Source organism: Nylanderia fulva, unplaced genomic scaffold, assembly GCF_048542155.1.
Source record: "Nylanderia fulva isolate GAGA-0341 unplaced genomic scaffold, ASM4854215v1 Scaffold37, whole genome shotgun sequence".
NCBI lineage: Eukaryota > Metazoa > Arthropoda > Insecta > Hymenoptera > Formicidae > Nylanderia > Nylanderia fulva.
Window position 1 is genome coordinate 579,232 of NW_028190444.1, and position 23,760 is coordinate 602,991.

Here is a 23,760-nt window from a genome sequence, read left to right on the forward strand (position 1 = left end):
TTGAGAGACTACGTGGGTGACAACCGAAAACTCCAGTTTCAAGTGTTGCCAAGCCGAGAAAAACCAAATTTAGGGTTATTAATATATAATATTAATGTATTAACTAAAAATATACACCAACTGAATCGTTACAGTCTGAAGCATAAGGCAGCGCAATGCGCACGATATCACGGTGATTCTCCTTTTCATCTACCGTGCTGTATAGCGAGACCTCCGAAAATAAGCTCTGCGTTCCGGTATGTATGTTGCAAACGAGCTGATGATAAAAAACATCCTTTTTTCCGAAAATGTAGTCTATGGTCGTTGCCATATTGCGATAGAACGTCTTATTCTACCGTCTTTTAGCGGCCTTTTATGTGTAAGGGAACGTGCGATTATATGCTTGGGTACTCGTTTTTGGAAATATGTAGCGACTATTGGTAAATAATTTGCTCCAATCTCTGACGAAACGTGATGTCGATACGCTTGACGAGACACTGTAGTGTCAATGCCAATGTGATCTCGTTTCATCCGGATACAACAAAGATTAATTAATCAAAAAATGTGGTTTTTATCTTATTTTATTGATTTGACATATAGTGAAAAAAAAAAAATATATTTTGGAAAAAAATATATATAAATGTATATGAAAGATGTAATTTTTATATCCTGTTAAAGGTAAAATAACATTATAATAAAAATTTTCGTATCTTATAAAGTTACCTACACCAGACTGTCCATGTTTGACTTGATTTATGTTGCAAATTCATGATACGGAATTAAATTTTGCCCTTGATCTTTTATTATATATGTCAGGTCAAAGCATTGATGGTAACATGTAGATTACAATACCAATATTTTATTTACCCTATAATATACAAATGATATATTTATTAATGATTTTTTTATTCAATATTTATAAAAAAATTGCATGATACAAGTTGAATTCAATTGTTTTTTCAGGTGTTAATATCTCTGCATTGGCCTCAACGTACTCGCAAGTCTTTCACGTTCATACTACTTGGGAGAAAGAGGAAAGAATGAGAGTTACAAAGTTAAACATAATATATCTTATAAATGTTGAAAATTTAGCTTAATTATTATATCATGCAATATTATTGCTATTATATATAAATAAGTTTTAGTAACAAAAAGATTAAAAAACATTTACAGACAAAGCGATCGTTCAAGAGTTGTTCATTTTGAGTTACCATCTTCAACGCAATCTCAACACAAATACAGTGTTACCAATGAAAATGCAAGTTAAATAATTTATATATTTTAAGTATAATAATGATTATGGAAATATAATAAAATAGTTTGTTTTTTTTTAAAAAAACATTATAGAAAATCATTAAAGAAATAGTTTTTCTCTATACAATATTTTTTACTTATTTATATAACTACTAATACCACAGTAATTATTATGAATATTTGATCAAATCATTATTGACATCAAATGACATATATTACTGTGTATCATAAAATATTAGTTGTGCAAAACTGTAAATTTTTATACTTATTAAAATTTGTTAATGAATATGAGCTTTTAATATGCTTTATATTATGCTTATATATACAGATGGAAAATATCTTTACCTGCAACAATACGACAAGATCTGTGCGCCATGTAAGGTACAAAACACTAAAATTTAAATAATTTTAGTTTCAAGATGGAGATTTTGAAAATTCAAACAATAATTATTCTTATATTTGCGAACCATTCATATTTTGATTACACTACCCTTTTGTTTTATACACATTATAATTACTAAAACATGTAAAATAGCCAATAATATAGTAACAATAAAATGCACAAAACGATAAGAAAGATTAACTTCATAAAATGAAACTTTCGTAAAAAACGTTGTTATTTTGAAACGTTCTGACATACTCAGCACATCGACAAAAATTAATATAATTTAATAGATATGACCTCTTTTGCTGCAATTATCTCAATAAGATTGTACGTCACTTGTGCTTCACTTTTGTAGTTTGTACCTACATGGACGCTACTACATATGCGATGTAAGAGAGACAAAGATGGAATGATGCTCTCTCCTTGTCAAGCAGTCAGCATGTTACCACAGAAATTTCCCCTGCTCCTTATGAATCTAGTGAGAATCTTATCGTCCAGATATTTCATAAAATAAGTGACATAACTTCGTGAATTTTTTTTTAATATATTCTTTATATAATAAAGCAGTCCTCTAAAGGCCGGATTTTACATTTTCGCTCTTAAAAATTTATAATAAATAAAATACGGACTCGCGGCTAACCCAACCTTACCCGTTCCTAGCTGTGCATTCCCCCAAGTTTATTAAAATTTTTATTTTTATCTTTTTTCATAAAATAGCTCTTTAGAGGACTACAAATGAGCTTACTGATTAAGAATATCCTAAATTTAATAAGATTCATTCAATATTTCGCTAATATCTGGAAAATAAGAATCCGTAATTCCCGGCCGGCCGATTAATAATAAAATATATAATAAATAATAATAATTATTATTATTAATAATATAATTAAAGTAATATAGTTAAATAATAAAATATATAATAAATAATAATTATTATTATTATTAATAATATAATTAAAGTAATATAATTAAATAATAATATATAATAAATACATTTTCTATAAATATATTCTATAATCATTCAGAAATAAATAAAAAATATTATTATATATATATATAATTAAAAAAATAATAATAAATAAATAATTAATTAATTAAATAAATAAATAATAAAATAAACTGAATCGATGTACAGAATTATCTAAAGCTTAATTATTCAGGGCTACTGCGCATGCGCACGATATTTTCATCATGAGTTGACCTTCTATTCTTTTATATCATCCGTGACTGTGACGTATGCGAGACCTTCCGAAAATACAACGGAGTCTCGCGTTCGCGGTTATGTTATGTTCGCAACGAGGCTTGATGTATGTAAAAAAAATCCTTTTTTTCCCACGATACACAGTGAGTCGTCATTGTGTCGTTGCCCCTCATTGCGAGTAGAATCGCTCCTTTCTCTATCCGCTCGTTTTCGCGCGCGCGCGCTCGTTTTCGAGGGTGCTGGTCACCCGGGAACGGTGCGAAATATATGCTTGCGCTCGACTCGTTAATAACGTTCGGCGGCGAAATATGTCAGCGGACACGTCGGATCCGGACGGGAGCACAAAATCTACCTGCGATGCCTATCTCTTCGACGAGATCGACCGCGTCGATCTGTCGGATTTACAGCTTGACGACAACGACGACTGGTAGGTGTCAATGGCTCTTTAATTATCTCGTTTCTTCTCGGAGCATCAACACACAAAGACACTTTAATTGGGAATAAAAAATGTGACGTTTTTATCTCTATTTTTATTCGATCTTACCTCTACCTGTTGAAAGAAAAAAAAATATATTTTTGGAAAAATAGAATATAATAGATAAAATGTATATGAAATGATGTATATTCTTTTATTATTCGCTGTTAAAGAGAAAAATAATCATTGTATTAATTAAACAATTTTCTGTACTCCTTTATATATTTTAGTTTACCTTTACACCAGACTGCTCCAATCATCTTGACCTTGATTTATGTTGCCAAGATCATCACACTGAATAACTGAAATTAAAATTTTAGCCATTGATCTTTGTCATTAATATATGTCAAGGTCAAAGCAATTTGAGTGGTCCATGTAAAGATTAAACATTTACCAATATTTTTATTTACATTCTATAATTATACAACATGATTATAATTTTTATTTAAAATTTAGTATTTTTTTTATTCAATATCTTTGTTGTTCCAATGTAATGCAAATTAACAGCATAACCAAGTTGATTTCAAGTTGCTGTCCTTTTTCAGGTTGTATATGCCTCTGCAATGCTCAACCGGATCTGCAATCCATGATTTATACACCTGGTTGAAAACGGAACCAGAATTGGAGTTACAAAGTATAAAGCATAATATTTCATATAATAAACTGTTTGCAAAATGTTTTCAGCTTAATTTATCTTATATTCATGCAATATTATTGCTTATTATATACTAAATTTAATGTTTTTCCAGATAACAAAAAATGCATTGACACAAGAACATTTACAAGACCTAAAAAGCGATCAGTTCGAATGAGTTTTGATTCAATTTTTGAAGGTTTACCATCTTCTCCAACGGCAAATACATCAGAGACACAAAATACAGCTGTTACGCACATAGAAAATGCAAGTTGTTTATTATTTTTAATTTATATATATTTCTAAGTATAGATATATGGATTATGGAAATTAATAATAAAATAGTTTGTGTCTTTTATTTTATAAAACAAACATTTATAGCATAAATCATATAAAGAAAATAGTATTTTCTCTATACAATTATTATTTTAAATTATTTTATATAACTACTCAGATAGCCACAGTAATTATTATGAGATTATTTTGATGTCAAAATGCATTATTTGACATCAAAATGATGTCATAATAATTACTGTGGCTATCTGGGTATAAATTATTAGTCTGATGGACAAAATCTGTAATATATTAATACTTATTTAAAATTTTGTTATATAATATGCGCTAGTATTCTATAATTTCTTATATTATTGTTTATATATTACAGATGGAAAAATATTTACCTGCAACAATAACAGACAAGGAATCTGTGCCACTGATGTTAAAGTCATCCGCCAAAACAGCTGTAAATATTTTATCCGACGATAACTTTTCAGTAATATCAGGCCAGGAAAGCATGGAAGCATTTTTGAACATGTCCCAATCTAAAGGAATTGATTCGTTTATAAATTTAGGCGAACCCGAATTCAGTGATCTATTGATGAGCACGTCGCAGCCCTCTGTTTTATACACATCTATTATCTCACCTCACGAGACCACATTGGTGGAAAATAGCACAATAATATCAGTAACAAATAAGAATGCAGCTCAAAACGATGTAAGAAAAGAGTCAAACTTCAATAATAATGAAACTTTCGTGACGCAAAACGCCAACGATACGTTCATTCTGGACAAAACGTCTCGCACAAATACTCCGAGCAACATCGACCAAAAGTCTGTTCAACTGGATAAAGGCTTGAATGAGACGTATGACGCTCCTATCGAAATATCAGCACCTCAATTGAATCTCAATAAAGATGTAACGGTCACTTTGTCTTCCACTTTTGTAACCGAGCCTAAGGCTGACACTACCTTTGTACAATATTCGGACGAGGCGAATAATGACATTAAGCCATTGGATACTACATATCTGTCTTCGGCGAAGGATGCCAAGAGAGGGAGTTCATCCGTATCGATTGAGAGTGATACGTACACTAAGTCTACCACGCAACAAGTAGATCTGAATGTCACGTGTGACATTCCGCCGGACAAATCCACGTCAATCTTAGATCTATCTTTCAAGGTGCCTACTCATAATCAATCCACGCCGATGAATCCGAACGTGGTAAATCAAATATCGAAACTCGCTGCGAAGCACCTCGATCAGCCACGACAAGCCATGTATTCCGCGTTGAAGGCTCCCACATCGTTGAGACGGGAGTTGCTGGCAGAGGTGCAACGAAGCGACGATCGCAAGTTGGATTCCACGTACAATCATATCCCGGATGATTATCTTGGCTCGAGAGACATGAAGGAAAATATTCGTGCGGTTTGCAACGAAAACGAGACTGATATTCTTCCATTGAACAGATATCAGACGTACAAAAAGTCGATGTTGACGAATCAGGGTAGAGGCCAGAAGGAGATCGCTCAAAGAGAATTAGTAACAGCGGACCAACGTAAATTTTATACCTTCACGAAGAGGAACAACAACAATCCTATCGAAAAGACTGATGCTATTGCCAATGAGAACACAGAAGTGCGTGTGAATATGGACGAGACGTTCCTCAAACCTCTGCCGCCGAAAGCGCAGCTAAGAGGAAATATACCGAGGATGCTATCGAAATTACCAAAGTTCTTGCAAAAGTCCAATCCCAATCTTGTGTCGAGTTCGCTGAAGGCCAGCGCGGGCGTGTCCGGTTATGCCAGCATATCCAGCGCGGGATACATCAAGGGCTCGCAGCCCGACATCGTGCAAAGGGACGTCGCGGAGAGATCGCAATTGTCCGGGAACCACTTGCATCCGTACGGCAAGCTGAAGAGCGGCTCCGAGCAACGGTTGCTCGAGCAAGTTAACACGAATATCCAGTTTCCGATCAAGTGCGTGAAAACCGCCAGCTCGACGGAGAGTATAGAGAGTACGCAGAGCGCGCACAGCGCACCCGATCTGGACGACAGACTCAGCACGTGCTCTGACAGCAGCAGTCACAATTCGTGCAACAGGCGCACAATGAATATCGAGCAGCTGCATCAACTAGTACGGATGCAGGAAGAGAGTAAGCGCTGCTGGGTTTTACTGTATTTGGAATTTATTTTAGAACATATAACGTAGAATTTAAATATCTGATTATAGAAATTTAGAATTAATTAAATATATAGAAAAATAGAACATTTTGAAATATAAAAAATTAGAATAAAAGTTTAGGATTAATTTAACGAGATCAACATAAAGTTTCTAATTAAAAACATTACTTTAAAATAAAATCATTAACGTATAACACATGTCTTTAGGTTTGAAGCAAGATTCAGCACCCAAGCCGCGTGTTTTAGAAAACACTTGGGTTGAAGAGAAGACGGATTTGCCTTCCCCGATTCTGAAAAATGGTGTAGAATACGGCGAGATTAGGAAACATTCATTAAATAGTGATATGAAATGTAGCTCTCCAATAGTGAGTCCTACTGGGTCTAGTCATGCACTAAACAATGACGGTAATTATCTCTTTTTAAAATAAAAAATTAAAGTAATTATAAGTAAATAATTTAATTTGAAATAAATGAGTAAATATTAACATATATTTATATATAAAGGAAATCCTGAAGGCAACATAATAAAAACCAAGGAAGTTGAAAAGACAGAGGTATGTTTTGTACAAATTTATTATAACTTATAATATTATCAAATCGACATTATATAATTAATAATATGAACTAATAGCTCAAATTTATTTATTATATTATCTTTCCGATATTTTTTTTGAAAGTTTTATAGTTCATATATATATATATGTATATCTTTATTAATTTCAAGTTAGAAAAAGTTTTAATCTATTTTTAATCTTTTTTATATATTTTAAATAATATATTTTATTATGTAATATATTCTATATAGTCTTATAATTTTCTCACACATTATCTTAAATAACAAGCATCATACTTATAATCGCATGCAATTCATTACTCGACAGATAAATCGAGTAAATATCATTTATAAAAAATTAAAATATTTAAAAAATATTAAATAATATTATAAATATTAATATAATATTTATATATTACATAACATAAATATTAACATATTAAATATAAATATTTATGTATTAAATATTAATATAATTATTAGCTAATATGTAGAACGATTACAATAAACACATCTTGATTTATAGGGTCCGAATCAAGTAGTGCCTAAAATTGAGAATAAGACTCGGTTGAGACAGCCAACCAATTGGAGCACCGGAAGTAAGCCAGCTGCTGTGATAAGCGGAATTCCTAGACCCGCGTCGCGTATACCAGCTCTCAGATTCGTCCGGCCAAACGCGAAACCGCAAGCCGATCTGAGAAAGGAATGAAATTTCAAACGGTAAAGCAAAATATTCAAAAAGAAATATTAAAAGAGAAAAATCTTTGACTTGAGAATAATTTAATATCACTAACGCGTGGATATTACAGTAACAGGGATGTTTTTAGTTCTATTATGTAATAATTTTTTTCTAATTTCAAATTGATAAAGAATATACATGGACAAGTTTTCATAAAAACATGTATCGGAAAGTAACTCAATAGATCAATTTCTGCTATTAATTCATAGGCTAGTATAGTAACATTGTAAATTATAATTTTTGTGCAAAACATACTTCGTATCTTTTCATTTATTGCAACTTTGTCATTGCTTTCTGTTATGTTGTCTTTAGGATTTCCTTTAAATATATGTCAATATTTACTCTCTTATTTTTTCAAATTAAATTATTTACTAATTATTTTAATTTTATATTGAAACAAGAGAATTTAATTATCGTCGTTATTTAATACATGACTTAGACCTAGTAAGACTCATTAGAGATTTATATTTCATACTTAAAATTATGTTATATTATATAATAATAGAACTAAAAAGAACCCTGTTATTTTAATAACCACGTTAGTGACTATTAGAAATAATGAAGTTTTTCAGAAATGAGAAAAGAATTCAGTATTACTGAACTTTCAAATCGAACAATGAGAAAGAGTTATTAATAATATTTGCATGTTTATTTGTTTGCTCCTGACTATTGTGTAAAAAGAAGTGCTTTTTACACAATGATCAGGTGCAAATAGCAGTGATAAATCTGAAATCCTTTTACACAAAAGCAAATCTCACATTATTAATTTTACAAATGCAATGCAAACAAATAAACATGCAAATATTACTAATATAATTCTGTCTCATCATTTGATTTGGAAGCTCAATAATACTGCATTTTTTCTTAATTCTAAGGAACTTTATTACTTATAATAGCCACTAACATGACTATTAGAATAACAGGGCTCTTTTTAGTTTTACTATTATATAATATAACATAATTTTAAGTATGAAATGTAGCTCTCTCCAATGAATCTTCCTACTGAGTCTAGTCATGCATTAAACAACGACGGTAATTTTTTTTTTTTTTAATATGAAATTAAAATTATAATTAGTAAATAATGTAATTTGAAATAAGTAAGCAAATATTAACATATATTTAAAGGAAATCCTAAACCAACATAACAGAAAGCAATGACAAAGTTACGATAGATGAAAAGATAGAGATATGTTTTGCACTAAGATTATAATTTACAATGTTATCATATTAGCATATCAATTAATAGCACAAATTGATCTATTGTGTTACTTTTTGATACATGTTTTTATGAAAACTTGTTTATGTATATTCTTTATCAATTTAAAATTAGAAAAAAATTATAATAGAACTAAAAATATCACTGTTACTTTAGTAGTCACGCGTTAGAGGTATAAGGTTAAATTATATATATTTCAAGTAAATATCTTTTTCTTTTAATACTTCTTTTTGAATATTTTGTTTTATTGAATTCTGCATGTGTTGTTGATTTTTGTCGTATACAAACAAATTATAAATATGCAAAGAAATTAAATATTGGTAAATAGTATAGCGATATGTAAGAAAACTGTTCAATCCAGGCGTCCATATCATCATTGTTCAGTACCTGAACAAATCGACTATTAAAACGTTAGTATGCTGCGAACATAAGTCCGATAGTTTTGAGCAGAAAAATAACATAAAATGTAAAAATATTTTTTGATTTCACACGTATCATCATGCATGTAGATAAATATGCATTTTATAGAAAGTTTTCGCTTTTATATATTGATAAAAATTTATTAAACATAGAGTTGCAATACTTTTTTTTTAATGGACTTCATATTCAGCATACAATGAACAAATAATAATGTTCGTACGCTTTACTTCGTTATTCATTAAGAGAGAAAACCAATTTAATGAAAAATATTTCTAATGAGATTGTCAATTACAATATTATTATATATGCCATGGCAAACACATTAAATTATTTATATATTAACATAAGTAATATTTTTATTATGACAAATGTATTATAATATTACATTGAAATATTCTACAAAAAAAAAGAATGTAGAAATTTATTTAACTAAACTTTATATATTATACTGATATTTATTCAGGAAGCGTAAAACGCTAACGCAAAGTAATCGCGAATCAGCATTGGGAAGTAACGTGTATGCGAATTGTAAATAATAAAACGAAAAAGTGATCGTCGTGTATTGTAATCTTTATTTATGTCAATAAGTGCTAGACCTGAAGTGCCTTTATTAATCGAGATACAAACAGCGTTGTTTATACATAAAAATACAAAAACTAAGAAAATGCGCTCACTAATCTAACAAGTTTACTGCCCAAATAATGCTGGGAATATTTAATGTTACCTCTTTTTATAAATCTTGTAATAATAAATAATATATGTTATTATACATATCTTCGTCTGTCTATTCCAGTAAAATCAAACGCATTTAGTTTTTACTAGAATAATATAATTTAAATTTCCTTTTCTTTGCACATCTCGTAGATAAAAAATCTTTCGACATTTAATTTAAATAATATCCTAAATACGCCATTAACATTTTTTTTTAATTTTATTGCGAATATTAAAATAATGCATTCGCTTTAGAAGTGCAGTTTGCTTTATGGTAATTTTATCCCATTTTCCATATGTTACTTTGTAAATATGAATAACTTATTACAATAAAAGACTAGATATCTATTCCTTACATAACTATTACATCAAATGCGCAAAATACTTTTAATCTTCGGACAGATTTTTAGTAATTAATTACATAAAATGGAGACATAAATAATTTTTATAATAATGATATATAAGCTACAGATAGTATGCATGGAATTAAACAGCGATAACAAATATATGTCTCACTGAATATAAATTAATAAAATTGATATGATATACTGTTTATACATTTACAATAATGAAATTAATGTGAAGTAAAATAAGTGAAAAGATTCACAATGTAAATAATGTATTACAATGATTGCATATAAATTATAATTAGATGTCATTATATAAAATACAGGTACTTATTTAATGTTCTTGCGATAAATATGTTCGCATAATTGCCGAACATTGCTGCATTAAAAGCTACAATACTAATCAGTACTTGGATGATTAAACAATAGCTATGAATCAAATAATGTCCAATCATCTAATAACTGACAATATATTTAAATAATTTTGTCAAGTGCTTATAAAAAATCCGAAAAATTCAATAAAAATACTTTGGTCATTTTCTTATACTTGTATCTAAATAGTATATATAATATATATACGCGTATATATAAATAATATGCGAACATTTAATTAACTTTGAGTCCATTTCAAATTATTTTTTAAAACCTTCATATCGCTCTGCAATTCAATTTGAAGAATATATTTGATTATTGCGCATAATTGATGTGTGCAAAATTATAAACAAAATTAAGATATAATATTGACTATACATATATAAATAATTATTATATTTTCGATGATATATAATTTCAATATATTTAGCATTAATAAAAAAATATCAATTCTGTTTTGTAATATTAAATGCATTTATCAGACAAAAAATTCGATTAAAGATGTGCGATATTTCTGATTAATAGTGTGTGCATCATGTGCTTCATATATATATATTATACTTAGAAATATTCAAAAATCTTTTACTGTTGAAAATTGCACATCTCCATGGTGGTGAGTATATAGATTTTTTACATATAATCTTATTACAATCTGAGAATTTGTGCATGTTAACAGAGAGATTATTATTAAATATTATATTATATAAATTAATATTATATAAATATTATATATGTTATAAATTAAATATATATATATATATATATTATAAATTAAAGAATCTAATAATTGGAAAAATATATATAAAAGAAGAGTTATGAATTTTTCGTGATATTCATTAATTTTGCAATTAACAGTTTGTATTATTATTGAGTATAAAATATTTAAACATATATTTTTTCTGTTTTATGTTGTAAATAATTTTGCCATCTTATAATCTCTTTCTCTTATCACAATTGATAATATGATAATATGATCCTTCACAATGAATATCATGCCAAGGCACTGTAAAATCATATATATTTATGTCTTATCATCTATAAACACCCTGTGCATGAATTATTCATAAAAATATGTCAAATATTTAATATAAAGGTGTACTACATTGATTTTCTAAATTACTGGCCAAGAGATTCAGATGGATTCTTACGAACAATAATTTTATATCGGTAATTGATTTCAAAAAGAAAATGAAATGATTACAATGTAATGTGCAACATTTGAAATGTTTATAAAGAGTTTAACATTTTTATATCACGAATAATGTTGAAATCATTATACATCTCGCATTATACATTTAATATAGAAATAGACTTGCTACACGAAATATATGAAAAGTGAACACACATTTACAGTGATTCTTGTTTCACGTTTTATCATATAATCGAGTTTTTATAAAATGATTCGATATCATGTTCTGATATCATTCGACACTATAGATTGGTATTTACTGATAATCTATTGATTGTCCATTAGAAAACTAACGATTTAGAATGCTATAGTAACTCGTATGGGCAAGTATATATATATATATATACTTAACTGATAGATTGATCGATGACATGCGGTCGTGCTTTTATTCGCACGCTAATTTACTGTCGAAACTACTCAGAGCGATGGCAAATGCCTGGACTGTACAAAGAGGAAATCTATAATCCATTGTGAAAACGTCCTCTGCGACACGTCCGAATTGCATCACGACATATTCCGCTGAAATTAATTAAAACCCATAATAATAATGATCACATATACATTACACATATTTAGTATTATAATTTTATATTTTATGTTTATATTTTTCGAAATAAATTGATAATTAAAATTTCAGAAATTAAAATACAGAAAATGTTCAAATTTTGCTTTTCTCACCATCACTGTCGTGAACAACTTGAAAATTTTTTACAGATGCTTGAGTTACTCGCCCATGGAAGTTAAGAACATAAGACTGTGTGTCATCGTTCCACACTGGAGTTTTATTATGTAATTCTATTAAATTGTCCATACGTTTCAATTTCCAACGTTCTGGAAATTAGTTTAAAAAAATTATGTAATATGTTAATTACATACAATTATATATAATATAATATGTTAGAATTATACATATTTAAATAATTTTTCTTTGTAATTTTCATTATAAAATAATTTAAAAAATATGTTCTTTTAATATGAAAATTATAATCACCAAGCAAAGTTTCAGACTCGTCCCGCGGGCATATTTTCACCCGCTTTTGATCGGGCGTCATGCCTGGTATCAGGACTGTCATTTTACGTGGCCCTTTAAAACCTAGAACGTTCGTGTCGTATATCACTGCAGCCAATTCTTGCCGCGGATTGAAACGTTCGTCGCGTTTGTCATCCTTCATTAGCGAGTATCCATTGTCGTAAATCGTGAATTGCGTCCCCAAAAGATTCGATCGAAGTTTACCTACGTAAGATTCTCCTCCTCTCGAGAGATCCGTAGGATCAGTTGAGATTAAGTAATTGCTCGTTGCACTTTTTTTCCTTTTTCGACCAGCCAACAGAAAAATCTGCAAATATACAATCGATGTATGGAAGATCAAATAACAAATTTGTTATTCAATTGAATGTACATACCTTCTTTCCATAATCACGTTCCAGATGCAAGAAGTAGGTCGGATAAAGACCACGATCCATTCCCTTTCGGTCGCGCGTTATTCGACATTTGTAATACATTTTCTTATTTCCCGGTTGTATCACAAATTCTTCAATATTACCTTCAACATTTCCTTCCAGTTCTGGACTCTAAAAAATCCGAGACAAAAAAAAATTATTTTGGTACAGCTGTTTTCATATTTAGGGTGCTCATATACATATATAATGTGCATTATATATATATATAAAATATATGATTATATATATGATTAAAATATATGATTAAATATATGATTATATATATAAAATATATGATTACTATAATATATAATATATATGTAATATATAAAAAAAAATTATAAAAATGCGTACAGAAGAATTATTATCTCTATTAATAAGAGTACTAGGTCCTTCTGAAGGTGCTACTCGAAGTGGCGAGGAACGTGGTAAAGATTCTGAAGGTGAATGGAAATCTACAGGTGATGATTCCTCATCAGCGCAATCAGAACTTTGAAAACTTTCGTACAAACTCCTTTCATTGACTACTGCTGTAAAATACATATTTAATGTCACACATTAGTTTGTTGTTATTATTGATACAATTAGAAATTAATTTGAAATATAAAACAAAGAGGGAGAAAATATTCAGCTTAACTTTAAATTACAAAATGTTGAATATTTTGACACAATAATAAATTAATTATCACAAGATATTTAACTATCGTTTTTGTCGGCATATTATCAGAAAATAATTTGCTACAAATATTACAATAATTAATTAATTTACTATGATTTGCAATATATTATCTATAAACCATTATAATACAATAATAATTATACGTATCTTGTGTATTTTTAAATCACTTAACATCAACTTACCATTAATTGTGTCGTCACTACTTTTTCTGTGTGTATATGGCCCTATTTCTGCTTGAGTCATAGTATATTGTAATGGGCCATCGTATCCTATAAACATATTAAAATATAATTAAGTACAATATAAAAAATAATTCAGATATTCTATATTACATTTATAATAATCGTAGTCAATTGTAATCATCTGATTCATTAATAATTATAGGGTCATTTTATTTTCATATTATATTACCATGAAGTTCCTTGTCCTTGTTTGGGTTTATCCATCTATGACTCGTAAGTTGTGCACTGGATACATTAGATGCCTGCACCATTCCGCTGGCACCAGTTTGCCTTTTCTGCTTCATTTTTTGTGCAATTAACTGCCTCTATAATTTTGACATGTGACATAAATATATTATGAGCACATAATTTACCAATAAAAAAAATTATCAAATAGAAAATTAATATCTTGATATAAGAGATTATTATTTGAATATATAAGTTCAGTTTGATTGCATTCACAAATTTCACACTTGAGTGACTTGGTCAATTTTGAAGTATTTCTTATTGCAAATGTAATATGTATATTTTTAAGTATAACAAATAAGCATAATATCTATTAGTGATAAATCTTGCTTTGTGATAGAAGAGAAATTCAAGGCTACTTGAGAGTGTCGGGCTATTATTACTCTCTCTCTCTCGAGCATTCGTTAATTATTCATGGAACAAAAATGGATAACTTGGATTTCAATGCTTCTAATTGTTTGCGTATTTAATTAAATATCGCTAACGGTGAATTTCTTCGGAAGATTTTCCCTAAATCGATCCCCTTTTTGTACAACATGAGTGATATTTTCCAAAATTAAATAGGTCGCATACGAGAAACGGGGTTACATGTTCCGAGAGACTAGGTTTATATGTCGAGGGTGAAAGATTCGGCGGTTTACGTTATCGTATTCAGGTCGCACCTGCTGTTCCAGCTTCTGCTGTCGCAAGTCGAGCGATGTCATCTCGCATGAAATTGATCATCGGCCAACTATGAGTCCAGGATACGCCGTTCCAGCCGCTGACGAACCAAGTTTTGTTTACGTCGAACACAATCCTTCATTTACGGTACCTAGGCAACCGTTCACTCCATGAGGTAAATATAAAGATGTATCAGTCCCCCATGCATGCGCAGTCGTGTCGAGCAACAGCCAATCAGAAATGTCCAGAAATGTTTTGAATCTAACATGGCTACTGAGAAAAAAATTAAGTTATTAAATATTATAATTATAACATATATTATATTATATATTATATTATATTATATTATATTATATTATATTATATTATATTATATTATAATTATAATTATAGATTTCCATGGGCGGCCATCTTGTTATCTGGAACAATTTTTATAATCATCGATTCAGTTTGTTTTATTTATTAATTTATTGCTTTGAATTTGCACTCTCATCGCCGGAATCCATTTAATTATAAACGATTAAAATTAAAAAAAAATCTATTTATTAATACATTAATAAATATGGCCAGTAATAAGGTTAAAGTACAATGATACGCGGTTACTGATACTCTCGAAAATTTATTTCTGAATTATTAGATGACTAGAATTTGCGAGGAAGTCTTATCGACTTGACTTATCGTCAGTTCGCAAACGATATAGCTCGAAAATTAGATTTTAAATGACTAGAAGAATATATTTCGCAAAGAAGTATTCGAAAAATCCGGAGGGAGCATCTTTAAATAATCTATCCTGATTGGCTGGATCGCAACCAATAGGGCCAGAGGCGTAGTTTAACAGACCAATCACAAGCATAATCGTTTCCCATTGGTCCGCGATTCCACCAATCAGGATTTAAAGCTGCTTTACCTCGGATCGATCGCATACCTCTTTGCCAAATATATTCTCCTAGTCATTCAAAATCAAATTTTCCAAGCTATACCGTTCGCAAACTGAATTATCGACTTCCTCGCAAATTCTGGTCTCCTAATCATTCAGAAATGAATTTTCGAGAGTATTAGAAACCGCGTATCATTGCATTTTAACTCTATTACTCCATATTTATCAGTGTATTAATGAATAGTTTTTTTTGCAAGTTTCGCCAATTTATATCAGGCGAATTTTTTCGATAAGATTACATAAAATTAATAAATAAACAAATTGAATCGCGATGAATTAAAATTATTCCTAGATACTTTCATGCGTACATAAGCCTAATTATTCAACATTACTGCGCATGCGCTTGAAAATACCACGAGAGCTTGGAATTGTTTTTCCATTCAAATTTGTTGCGAAAAATCAAACAATTGTGTTTGTAGCTCTGTGTTGTGTCCAATTTTCCTCAGGTTAATTTTGGCATAATTTCTACGTCGATATGGATGACGAGGACGAGACATATAAATTATGGCGCATTAGAAAAACGGTAATGCAGCTCTGTCACGATAGAGGTTATCTCGTAACGCAGGATGAATTGGATCAAACATTGGAGCAATTTAAGGATCAATTCGGTGATAAACCGAGTGAAAAGAGACCGGCTAGGAGCGATCTTATTGTTTTAGTAGCTCATAATGACGATCCTACCGATCAATTGTTTGTCTTCTTTCCAGACGAGCCAAAAATTGGCATCAAAACTATAAAGACCTATTGTCAGCGAATGCAAGAGGAAAAGATTCACAGGTGGGTTTGTTACAGATGTTGCAGTACATTTTATATTACTCTTTATCATTTATCATTATATATTAAAATATGTTTATGTTTTTATATGTAATATTTATTTAAAAAAGAGTTAAAGCATAAATTGGAATGACAGTTTTTAAGAAATTATTATTAATTATTGATGACTAATTTTAATTAATCTTCTGAATATTATTAGACATTGTATTACTTCTTTTATATTTAATACATAGAAGGAATAATAAGATATTTTTGGTGGTGTTTACAGAGCGATTATTGTAGTTCAACAAGGCATGACACCTTCCGCCAAGCAATCTTTGGTAGACATGGCACCAAAGTATATACTGGAACAATTCCTGGAGTCTGAATTATTGATCAATATTACTGAACATGAATTGGTACCTGAGCACATTGTTTTAACTCCGGACGAGAAAGAAGAATTGTTGACGAGATATAAACTGAAGGAGAATCAATTAATGAGAATACAAGCTGGGGATCCAGTAGCACGATACTTTGGTCTGAAGCGTGGACAAGTTGTCAAGATTATTAGGCCATCAGAGACTGCAGGGAGATACATATCCTACAGGCTAGTTTGCTGAAGGAAGGAATTGGGGAAAAATACATTAAAGATGAATTGTCAAAAGTTTTCACAGATTAAAGATAAGATTAAACACTTCAGTTCGAAATTTGCCATTTATTGTACCAGCATTTTTATAATGGCGTATCATCTCCTATCTGTTTTATTACACCATCGCGCTAATAATAACTACAATTGTATTATACGATGTTATTGCTATATGTAAGAAACTGTGGCACCAAGTGTTCAAAACATCATACAATCAGCAGTGAATAATTATGATTCTCATATTTATGTATACGCCGTTTTTTTCTTATCTTCTCTGTAAGTTTCAGTAGTATTTTAATGCACTTGTGTCGCACGGCGATTACATGCGTGAGATGCTTGCACAGTTTTTATCAGCTCACACTTATAGTCAATATTAAGAGATACAGCTTAAGTTCATTAGCAATAGAAACAGCAATCGTACAAAAGAGAACGCGACTCGCAATCGATTTGCTCACGATCGCCAGGCTTGGGTAAACATTTGCTTCGTTATTCTTTATTATTATTATTATTATTATTATTATTATTATACATGCTTGGTCCAAAAGTATTATGCTTCATAGTACATTTTGAAGTAGAGGTGTATCAGTTTATAGCTGAATTTTCTTCTTGGAGCAATTTTAATTTGGTTAATTCATTGATTAATAAATAATCACATTAAATTCATTAGGTGATATTTATTCTACCAATAGTAGATACGTCTTTTCGAATCTAATTGCATTTGGTCGTAAAATATGTTTGAATATACTGTCTTTTTCTCTCTTATCTGTTTTTCTTATCAATAATATTCTCTAGTTTGCACATGATTTAAGTCGAAGATGTAATTAAGTAATCCATCAACAGTCCATTAACATAGTTAAATAATCAATCAATTGCAAACTTAATTTTCTTGATTCAAAAAGATATGACACAGTCACAAGACATGCTTGGATTCTATAAACATCGAGACTTTCGACAAAATCCCCAAATTTAAATTTTGCTACATAATTTCTACTAGAATCTCTAATCCTTTCGAATCTAATATTAAATTATATATTCTAGTGCCTTGAGATTTCTCTAATTATAAAGGACAAACGTCGAGTATCATTAAAACCGGCGGAATGAAGATATTGATCGTGAATCGCGAGTTTCCGTTTCTAGGATTTATCGCGGTCGCTTGATAAAGCTAAAAGCGTACAACAGGAAATCTCCCAAATGGCACACTAACGTTAAACGAGCAGACCGGCTGATCGCTCGTTATACTTGTTACGAGATAAACGCTACCGGTATAGTATAGCGTGTTATCTCGTAACGCTACTATTCAAAAGAGCATAATCGATACCGTTTGGGCACAAATAAACAAAGTACACGCGGCCATAATTAATATAATATATTGTTATCAATAAAATGTAACATAACACATTAATAGTCATAATAATAATAACCATAAAAGATAATAATTACACAATAATGCTACTAAACTTTTGTGCTTTACGCCGTAAGTAAGGAAAACGTAGAATCGTCAAAAAGAAAGTTTAGAAGGAAAAAAAGAAAAAGAAAACAAAAATGTACATATATGATTATTCTTGAACGCGAACTCCGTCGTAGGTAGAGATCGCGCTCTAGAGACCCTTAGATCCTTGGAGATATACATAGATACTTAGATAACTCTCTTAAAGAAAGGATCATTATACAGTTTTTGTTAGAATTTTATAAATGCTTAAATCCTTAGATCCTTAGGCATCTTTTAGGCGTTTTTAGATCCCTAGACAAAACACAGTCGTAAACGCATTCTTATTTCCTTGGATCCTCGGATATCGTCGGACATCTTTAAATATGCACGTCATCATTCTTATATCCTAGATGTTGTATCTCGGACGTTTCGATGTAGTATCGTTTCTTTTTTCTGTCTTCTTTCAAATAAACGTGACAACTATCCTTCTGCGGTACGTTCTTGGTGTTGAAATATATAAACACTTAATCGTGTTTATACTCAGAAGACTTTTCGGCGAGACCACCAATACACTTTAGCGGCCCATTCGATAGGTGAGGTTTGCAAAATATTGTTTATCAAATCCGCAGCAATTCGGATCCTGTAAGTGATAGTGGTGGGATAAGACGGCCGCTGTTCCCAATAACGGCCTCTGTGCATTCGACCGTATAAGGCCTGAAAGTTTACATTAATAATTAAATTAGACATACATATATTATAGAAAAATACATGTGAGAAGAGATATATTAATTAGCAAGAATGCAAAAACTACAAATAAGGTTTTTTATTATATAATATTATTTGTCTGAATGTGTTTTCTTTATCTTCAAATTATAATTCATCTAAATTTATAAATAGAAGAAATTACATATATATATATACACACACACACACACACACATATTAGAATAGATGTATCGATTTCTTACCTAGGAGTGGTATGGCGTGACATAGGTAGACGGAAACAGTCCTCGTCTACTACCGATCTCTCCGTGCCACCAATGCTGATCTGTGCGGTCTGTGACAGTGATTACGTCCCCTCGTCGGAACTCTAGCTCGCCTGGTTCTTGCGGTGCGAAATCATAGAGCGCTTGCACCAAACACTAAAATGATACAAATCATTTTTATGCCAACAATTATGACAACAAAATAATTAAGATACTTTTCTTAAAAGTTTTATATATTTCTTATGAATTAAATGTTCCGACAAAACAACATTTGTTTTTACCTCCTCTGGGATCATATCACGCAGCTTAACGTCTTGCGAGCGTGAAACAGATGCTGTACGATGGTACTCTACCAGTTCATTGAGGCTATTAAACTTGACAACCCATAGAAAGAACTTGCCCTGTGCATCTCTTAATACTTTAAAGTGCTGCACACCATCGGAGCACCTGCAGACATAACACAGTTGTTTATTTTCTTCAATGAAATTATTTAATAATTAATAACAAAATTAATTATCACATATAGATAATTTGTAATATTCTTTCATATAATACAAAAGTTCTTATAATGTAAGTCTGCCATTTCATTGAAAAATTTTAATAATAAATTGTAGTTATTTAACCAAATATAATTACATATTATACATGTTTATTGTATTGTAACAAAAATACTCACTTTACAGATAAGGAAAAATCACCAGGAGAGCTTTCACTGATTCTGATTAGAAAGGCACCTTCATGTTTGTTCATTAATAATCTTTCAGCATCTGCTCTGGTTATCCTTCCATAGTACCAACTTTAAACACACAAAATACATAGAAAATACTTTCTGTATGTGATTAAAGCTATATAACATCATAAGTAAATTTCTATGAAGAGAAATTATGAAAAAAAAAAAAAAAAAAAATTTACATGTTTCTTTATTAAACAAAGTTTTTTCTGCAGTTCAGATACATTTTAATATATATTATATATATAGCATGCATACATAATACTTGAAATACATACTCATGGCTCTTCATCTCGATATAATTACTTGGTATAAGCCCTTCTCTAGAATCTAATTCAGCTCTGTACCAATTCATGTCATCTTCCATATTCAGAATCTGCAAAATGCATTTTACATAGAAATTATATTATATACATATAGAAAAAGTAATAGTAATTTTTATACATAAATTCATAGATATATGTATTATGTGGTACATCAAAAAAATATTTTTACTTTAATATTTAAAACCAAACATTAATAAGTGAAAACTATGTAGCTTTAAATTAAATCCAAATAAAAAAGAAAAAAATATTATATGTAACATTTGTGAAGAATGGAGCTTATAAAATACATTACTATCTTTTATTATTTCCTTATTTATCCTTTTGATTTATCTTATCTTTTGGTTTCCTATAAATTCTTCTGCCCCAAAAAATATTTAAAAACAAATATTAACAAGTAAAAACTATGTAGCTTTTAATCAAATGCAAATAAAAAAGAAAAAAATTAATAATTATAAGTAACATATTTGTGAAAAATGAAGCTTATAAAAAACATTACTATCTTTACTTATTTTCTTACTTAATTATTTATCTTTTCGATTTATCTTATCTATCTTTTGGTTGCTTATGAATTCTTCTGCCCTCAAAAACTAAATATAGCTTCTAATAATTATAAAATATATTAATACAGAACTTAGTAAATTAAATATATGATATATCTGAACATTACATATAAAAATAGAATATTATATCATCGAGAACACAGCAATTAAACAGTGTTTGCAATGTAAAACAAAAATCAGACAACATAAAATAAGTTTGAAATTATAAATCATTGAGTTCTCTATAGAAACTTTGTGGATCTTTTTTCATCGCTAACTATTTATCCTAAGAAATCTTTAAAAAAAATTCTTTCTTCTGAAGTCAAGTCACAATTACCATTCTATTTTTATCCATGGAGCAAAGTTTCAAAATAGTTTACAACAAATTCAAAAATACAATACATCTGCTTACACTTTAGCCTCAAGTGTTTTTACTTTTGTCTCTATTCTTCTTTTACCCCCGAATACATATACTTTTAAATGCAAGAAAGTTCGAGTGTATATAACAAATAAACAACATATTATTCGACATTGAGATAATCATCAATATTTCGCCCAAACAATAACAAAATTGTTATCGCCTAAACGTAAAAACATTATGAACGTTCTCGAACAGGCGCAACAGTTTTCCAGCTCAACGAGCGTATACATATCCGTATGCAACAATAACAATTAGCTTGACGCTTCTAAAACCGCATGTGACGGACAGAGACCGAGAGAGAAAGAGAGAGAGTGGACAGAGCCTCGGGTCTATCGGGGAAAAGTCTCGTGACGCTACGCGGGCGCACCTCGTCCACTCGGTAACCGAGTGACGGACACGCACGCTCGACGACGTGGTGGGAGGGTGGTGGAAAGGACAGGGCAGGTCATCGTCTCTCGCGGAGGACCTTACCTTGAGGACTTGGCTCCTGCGGAAGCTGAGCTCGTCCTCGGCGGTGGCCGTGAAGTCGTGCTTCGCTATCGCCTCCATTCTTCGTCCGAGAGACGGGAAATCGGAGACGACGACGACGAGTCCGCTGCTCTGCTGCTGGAGGGAGCGAGAGGGCGCTCACTCCGTACGATTATTCCGCACCGTAGCGAGACGCAGGACGAAGTGCTACGTCCCGGCGCGAGGGAGTACGCTGGAGGAAGAGAGGGAGAAGGAAGAACAGGAAAAGAGAGAATGAGAGACGAAGAAAAGACCTTCGTCGCGCCGCACGCAATAGCACGCGTGTATTTAGCTCATGAATAGTATGCAAAAGGCACCGATATATATATATATATATATATATATGTATGCGATGCCTTGCTAGAGCGAGAGGGCGATACGAAAGGAAATTGGAGGAAGCGAAAGACCGCGCACAAAGCACAGGAAGAGAGGACTTATATAGATATGTACGGAAAAAGAGAGAGGGGAGATACTTTTGGAGCTTCTTGTCACGATGACACCGACGTCACCGTCCTTTGTCCAGGCGGGCGGTGTCGATCGAAGGATAAGGATATTGTATTTGTGTAATATATATATATATATATATAGGTGTGTATGCGTGTGTAAATTATGTACGCACACAGGAATCCCAAACGCGCACGTATACACTTATTAAAATTCACTCCGTTCCGATTTCGCGTTTTATAAACCCCGAATTAGAGCCTCGACATCGTATTTTCTATCCTCCTCGATCCTCTACGCGTCCCACGAACTGTCAAAAGCGATCGCACGCACCGTCGCGACAGTTCATCGCTGGTTCCTGCCAAAGCAATACACTTGTTCCACTCGGCGAGATTCGACGACACTCGGTCGCGTTCGGAATTTAGGTTACGTTCGAAGATTCATCACGTCGGATGAGACGGAGTTCGATCGACCAATCGCAAGGCTACGCTCCTCCCGCTCCGATTGGTCGCTGGCTCGCGACTGCGACTGACAGGCCGATCTCCGAACGCGACGCAGCCGCGCGGCTGTCACCGCGCACGCGCGAGGTCACGTGACCGACGCTCGCGCGACGTCACGTGACCGCTCCTGCGCAAGTGGAGGGGATAGGAGTATACGAGGAACCGTTGTGTCGTTTGCACGCAACGTGTATTCGTTCCCCGAACGACAGGAACTTTCCAAAGTTTTTTTTCACGCTTACGTCAGCCGTCTCGTGACGTCTGAGAGGCGGAACTCGAACGAACGTCGGAGGGAGAAATTAGGAGGTAATGGCACGCGCGAATGGTTCTGGGAAATTTGCGTCAAACCGTACGAGAAGTCGTTTAC

General features: G+C 31.4%; 4 protein-coding genes across 4 annotated transcripts; 2 read left to right on the top strand and 2 right to left on the bottom strand.

Moving 5' to 3' along the window:
- Positions 1–2,851: 2,851 nt before the first annotated feature.
- On the top strand, positions 2,852–10,089 carry LOC114943427 (uncharacterized). Its single transcript, XM_029319045.2, has 7 exons — positions 2,852–3,246; positions 3,840–3,928; positions 4,044–4,195; positions 4,593–6,360; positions 6,596–6,793; positions 6,893–6,942; positions 7,468–10,089. The coding sequence occupies exons 1-7, from the start codon at positions 3,128–3,130 to the stop codon at positions 7,648–7,650; spliced, it is 2,559 nt and encodes an 852-aa protein (XP_029174878.2). The 5' UTR covers positions 2,852–3,127; the 3' UTR covers positions 7,651–10,089.
- On the bottom strand, positions 9,866–15,380 carry ktub (Tub domain-containing protein ktub). The gene is made up of 8 exons (XM_029318963.2): positions 15,184–15,380; positions 14,466–14,601; positions 14,237–14,323; positions 13,730–13,905; positions 13,340–13,507; positions 12,927–13,272; positions 12,614–12,766; positions 9,866–12,454 (listed from the first exon to the last, which is right to left on the bottom strand). Exons 1-8 carry the CDS (start codon positions 15,223–15,225, stop codon positions 12,321–12,323), a joined length of 1,242 nt encoding a protein of 413 aa, XP_029174796.2. The 5' UTR covers positions 15,226–15,380; the 3' UTR covers positions 9,866–12,320.
- Positions 15,381–16,425: 1,045 nt separating this feature from the next.
- On the top strand, positions 16,426–17,570 carry Rpb5 (DNA-directed RNA polymerases I, II, and III subunit Rpb5). Its single transcript, XM_029318966.2, has 2 exons — positions 16,426–16,895; positions 17,161–17,570. The coding sequence occupies exons 1-2, from the start codon at positions 16,594–16,596 to the stop codon at positions 17,489–17,491; spliced, it is 633 nt and encodes a 210-aa protein (XP_029174799.1). The 5' UTR covers positions 16,426–16,593; the 3' UTR covers positions 17,492–17,570.
- A 1,298-nt stretch (positions 17,571–18,868) lies between these two features.
- On the bottom strand, positions 18,869–23,377 carry drk (growth factor receptor-bound protein 2 drk). The gene is made up of 6 exons (XM_029318964.2): positions 22,420–23,377; positions 20,941–21,038; positions 20,609–20,728; positions 20,214–20,379; positions 19,915–20,088; positions 18,869–19,660 (listed from the first exon to the last, which is right to left on the bottom strand). Exons 1-5 carry the CDS (start codon positions 22,495–22,497, stop codon positions 19,915–19,917), a joined length of 636 nt encoding a protein of 211 aa, XP_029174797.1. The 5' UTR covers positions 22,498–23,377; the 3' UTR covers positions 18,869–19,660.
- Between the last annotated feature and the right edge of the window lie 383 nt (positions 23,378–23,760).

What these genes read in the sequence shown, in the direction of transcription:
- Rpb5 (XM_029318966.2), top strand. Translation starts at nt 16,594, where the DNA reads ATGGATGACGAGGACGAGACATATAAATTATGGCGCATTAGAAAAACG. An exon ending in CAAGAGGAAAAGATTCACAG is followed by an intron (nt 16,896 to 17,160) that starts GTGGGTTTGTTA and finishes TGGTGTTTACAG; the next exon opens with AGCGATTATTGTAGTTCAAC.
- LOC114943427 (XM_029319045.2), top strand. Translation starts at nt 3,128, where the DNA reads ATGTCAGCGGACACGTCGGATCCGGACGGGAGCACAAAATCTACCTGC. An exon ending in CTTGACGACAACGACGACTG is followed by an intron (nt 3,247 to 3,839) that starts GTAGGTGTCAAT and finishes GTCCTTTTTCAG; the next exon opens with GTTGTATATGCCTCTGCAAT. An exon ending in TCATGCACTAAACAATGACG is followed by an intron (nt 6,794 to 6,892) that starts GTAATTATCTCT and finishes TTATATATAAAG; the next exon opens with GAAATCCTGAAGGCAACATA.
- ktub (XM_029318963.2), bottom strand. Translation starts at nt 15,225, where the DNA reads ATGACATCGCTCGACTTGCGACAGCAGAAGCTGGAACAGCAG. An exon ending in CAAGGACAAGGAACTTCATG is followed by an intron (nt 14,324 to 14,465) that starts GTAATATAATAT and finishes ATATGTTTATAG; the next exon opens with GATACGATGGCCCATTACAA. An exon ending in AACGTGATTATGGAAAGAAG is followed by an intron (nt 13,273 to 13,339) that starts GTATGTACATTC and finishes GTATATTTGCAG; the next exon opens with ATTTTTCTGTTGGCTGGTCG.
- drk (XM_029318964.2), bottom strand. Translation starts at nt 22,497, where the DNA reads ATGGAGGCGATAGCGAAGCACGACTTCACGGCCACCGCCGAGGACGAG. An exon ending in ATCGAGATGAAGAGCCATGA is followed by an intron (nt 20,729 to 20,940) that starts GTATGTATTTCA and finishes GTGTGTTTAAAG; the next exon opens with TTGGTACTATGGAAGGATAA. An exon ending in GATTTTTCCTTATCTGTAAA is followed by an intron (nt 20,380 to 20,608) that starts GTGAGTATTTTT and finishes TTATGTCTGCAG; the next exon opens with GTGCTCCGATGGTGTGCAGC.